Source organism: Remersonia thermophila, chromosome 5, assembly GCF_042764415.1.
Source record: "Remersonia thermophila strain ATCC 22073 chromosome 5, whole genome shotgun sequence".
NCBI classification, from domain to species: Eukaryota; Fungi; Ascomycota; class Sordariomycetes; order Sordariales; family Chaetomiaceae; genus Remersonia; species Remersonia thermophila.
The window spans coordinates 1,309,353-1,313,673 of NC_092221.1; the positions used below are offsets into that span (position 1 = coordinate 1,309,353).

At 59.5% G+C, this 4,321-nt stretch overlaps 1 protein-coding gene across 1 annotated transcript; it reads left to right on the top strand.

Annotated features, from left to right (window-relative positions):
* Nucleotides 1-1,826: 1,826 nt before the first annotated feature.
* On the top strand, nt 1,827-3,935 carry VTJ83DRAFT_5567 (uncharacterized protein; the record flags this gene model as incomplete). Its single annotated transcript, XM_071012181.1, has 5 exons — nt 1,827-2,578; nt 2,644-2,774; nt 2,835-2,952; nt 3,046-3,321; nt 3,614-3,935. The coding sequence occupies 5 exons, from the start codon at nt 1,827-1,829 to the stop codon at nt 3,933-3,935; spliced, it is 1,599 nt and encodes a 532-aa protein (XP_070864942.1).
* Nucleotides 3,936-4,321: the final 386 nt, after the last annotated feature.

Sequence of the window (4,321 nt, forward strand, 5' to 3'; positions counted from 1 at the left end):
GGGTGAGTTCGATACTTCGTACCGCGTCTCGTAAACCCCATTTGGGGTGTTTGTGTCCTTCCAACGAACCTCGAGCCTACATACCTCTACTCCCTAGGTGTGTATGTGGACATGGTGCTCAGGCGACCGCTCGCTGGCCAAAACATGCCCAAGGCAATGCGAAGGCTGGCGCAGAAGGCCCCACCAGCCCGCACGAGACATGCAGCAAGAACCGGGAACGCTTGTCCCCTTTGAGCCAAACCACGAGAGACTTCTCAACGCGGAGGCTCCGTCTTGCGGCCGGCCGGGGCCCACCAGCATTGCCACCCGCCGACCTGTCGAAGCATTCACCGTGGAGATATGTACAAGGTTTTCACCAGATCCAAAATTATCCTCTTGTTTTTCGGTGTTTGAGAGGCTCCCGTTGTCCCCGGCTCAGACATACTTGCTGTCCCGGAGAGGAGCATCGGGGAGAGAGGCAGAAAAGGTGCCACAAACGCCCGAAGCAGAGACATGCATGAGGCTTCCCGGCAGCGTTCGCTGGCGTGGTCTGGGGTTGGTCCGAGGCGGCATGCGCGCATCGCCGCCTGCCACGCCCAGAACGCGCCAGCCCTCGCGGCGACCAGCCTTCGCAACGACCAACCCTCGCGGCGACCAGCCTTCGCAACGACCAGCCCTCGCGACCGTGACCCCGTCCAATAGCAGAAGATGCCGTCGGAGCTGCGGAGTCTGGGTCGCGGTCTGGATGCTGCCAGCCTCGGGACCCGCCTTTTGCGCGTGTCGCCTACGCGGTAGCCCGTCTTGGATGATGCGAAGGCGCACTCGACGATCGCCTGTCGATCCAATGACACCACGAACTATGATCAACGAAACAGCGTAGTGTGGGCCTCCGTGACGGAAATTGGGCATTGACCTACTAGTACACGCTATAGCCGATCAGAAGACGTGGTGGGGATTCACTCCCTCAGGCCATTCATTATCTCTTGCTTAGCCCAGTTGGCCGTCAACGTGTCTTGGCTCGCAGAACAGCAGAGAGGCTCAGCGCCCGGGAAGCGAGATGCCAGAGGCCTGCTGCCTTAACGGTGCCTCCACCATAAGCATAATGGCTGTCTCGAGACACGTGGGTGGGCCGGTGCGCCTACTTGATCGGTTGGGATGCGGCGGTTTGCGGCTAGCTCGAACAATAGCAGCTCGGAGGACGAGCCTAGGCAAGCAGAGTTACTCAACGGCGGCTGAGCGATGGCCGCTGTGAGACAAGTAGAAACATCTTCGGTAGTCGCTTTCCCCGACCACAAAGAGGTTTCCTTTCCTGGGTTTGACTGTGGTGTGCCCCGGGGATCGGGGCCGGACCGCGGTTGTCTCTCCGTGCCGCAGCCCCGGACCCCGGCCCGGGAGGAAACTCCTTAGAATTTCTTCGTGGGTCTCGGAGCGCTCCGGCTTGGCACGTTGACAGCCCCGAGAATGTGGTCCGCAACCCATCAGACACAACAAGCAGAAACATGTCGACCTGCCATGTTGCAGATGTTTTCATTTGGCCTTTCCAGACATTCTATAGTAGATAGCAGAGCATTACCTTGCAACTGGCTGAAATAAGCTCACCCCCCGGCGTGTTTCATTGGGAGACGCATTAAGTAATCCGGTCTTGGCGTTCGTTTCTAGTGTTCAACGTCAACGGCAACAAGAGGGGCCAATCACGAGAGCACCTCCGCCCGCAAGCATCCACAAGCCCCGTTGCTTGTCGGTTGGTCCCGCGAGAACAATGCTAGGGTAAAGGAACCGCGAGAAGCATTGTTCTCCAAGACAAAGGAGGGAGAAGAAGCAACAAGGCCGAGTAAGTTAGACAAACCATGCCGTCGGTGCGGCAAAAAGGCGTCGCTTTCCCCTGGAATTTGGCGACCCAACAACGCCAGCAGCAGCGGTGCCCCGCCTCGACATCATCTTCATCAACGCCAGCGCCGGGACAGGCGCGGGCCAATCGCGACAGCGGCAGCGATAGTGATAGCGACAGCATCGTTGACGAAGAGATTCCCGTTCATTTCCCCAATAACAACACCATGAAGATCCCCAGCCTGTTTACCCAGTATCCGGTGGTCCGGGACCCCCTGGTCACGCCCACGTCCCGGGTGCAGGACGAGACCATCGAGGCCTGCCTCCCATTTCTGAGGGGCGAGAGCGACGATGTCACCACCTACAACGAGCACGGCGTGGCCAGCCTTAACCGCGAGAACCACCTCCCGTTCCTGCGCCAGTGGCTGGGGCGCCTGCCCGGCCGCCTCATGGGCTTCGACGCCGGACGCCCCTGGTTCTTCTACTGGTGTCTCTCGGCCTTGACCCTCTTGGGCGAGGACGTAACCCAGTACCGCGCTGACCTCGTCGAGACGGTCCGCTATCTGCAGAACCCTGAAGGAGGCTTCGGTGGCGGCTTCGGCCACCTCTCCCACTTGGCGACGACCTACGCCGTCGTCCTGGCCCTGGCGCTGGTGGGTGGAGAGGAGGCGTATGATGTGATCGACCGCAAGGCTATGTGGAGGTGGCTCTGCAGGCTGAAGCAGCCAGATGGCGGCTTCCAGGTCTGCGTCGGCGGCGAGGAGGATATCCGGTATGGCCAGGGCCGAGTCCCCGACCACGTTTGTGGCCTCCAAACTGACGGCTTCCGCATCACAGGGGTGCATATTGCGCTGCGGTTATTATCACCCTGCTGCGGCTCCCGCTAGAGCTGACGCCCGAATCACCGGCGTACAAGGAGGACAGGAGCGTCAACCTCTTTACGGGGGTGGCAGACTACGTGCGGCGCTGTGAGCAGGGCATCACCTCCTGTGAGGGCATATCGTGGCAAACCGCTAACAGATGTGCAGGCCAAACGTACGAAGGCGGCATCTCAGGCCAGCCAAATGCCGAAGCCCACGGCGCATATGCATTCTGCGCCCTTGGATGCCTCGCCATCCTGGACCATCCGGCGCGGAGCATCGCAAAGTATGTGCTCCCAAGATCTATCTAGGTCTTCTTTACGGTGTCGGTTCTGTATCCTGCTCGTCTTCATACGTGCTGACCGCCACACGCACCAAGCTACCTGGACGTCCCCCGTCTGATCTCCTGGCTCTCGTCGCGGCAGTACGCGCCCGAGGGCGGCTTCTCTGGGCGCACCAACAAGCTTGTCGACGGCTGCTACAGTCATTGGGTGGGCGGGTGTTTCCCTCTGATTGAGGCATGTTTGAACGGTTCCGACAAACTGCCACCCGCGGACGAGCCGAGCCTGTTCAGTCGTGAGGGGCTGATCCGATACATTCTCACCTGCGGCCAAGACCATGGCAGGATGGGCGGATTGCGCGACAAGCCCGGAAAGTGAGTGTCCTCTCGTCACGCTTGTTCTTGTTGCGGTGTCAGTGGTTTTGGGCACATATGCCTCCGTTCCCACTGCTGTCGGGCAACCATTCGCGCAGCCGAGCCACTTGACAGCCAACGTGCATCAGGTCAGGTGTCAAGTCACGCCACCACTTCACATGTTCACTTTCAACTCCCCCCCCCCCCCCTCCCCTCTTCCTCTCCCTCTCCCTCTCCCTCCCTATTCCGTCATCCTCTTGCCACCACTCCCCGATATCTGCAGGAACTAACAACAACACTCCCAACCCCCCAGATTCCCAGACGCCTATCATACATGCTACGTCCTCAACGGCCTCAGCGCGGCCCAGCACCAGTGGGAACTTGATCCGCCCTCCTCCTCCTCCATCACCACGACTGTGGCCGAGGAAAGGGGGAATGATACAGCCTCAGACGCGGCGGCCTTGTCCGAAGCAGCCGCGGAAGCCGTGTGGGCCGTTCTGCCGTATCTCGGTGAAGACGGGCCGCAGATCTTTGACAACAAGGACAGAATCCGGCCTATTCATCCTGTGTATACCATTCCGACGCGTTCTGTGAAGGCGATGAGGGAGTATTATGGAACGGTGGAGGGATTCTGATGAGGCGGAGGACTTGTTCTTTTCGTAAACAAAAAAAAAAAAAGGGCCCAAGGGGAGAGGTCGACCGGGATCAGATGCGGATGCTGTGAACACCTACCTTAGCATGTAGCGCAGCCCACGCATGTGGCCGTGAAAACACATGCTGGATGAGATGGCTTTGGAGGTTGGACGAGTTTCCTCCCCATGTCAGCGAGCTGCGACAGGCTTGGGCTTGTGGTCCTGTCGACGGAATCGAAAAGGGGTAGGGACAGGGGAAATGGTGATGGCCGGTCACTTTTCTTCGCCAACTCGTCCACTGGCCACAAGACATTTTCTCTGCTTCACCTGTCGCTTTTCTTGCCAAGTTGCGTTCCTACATGTGGAGCGGCCGCTCCTCCATTCTCGGA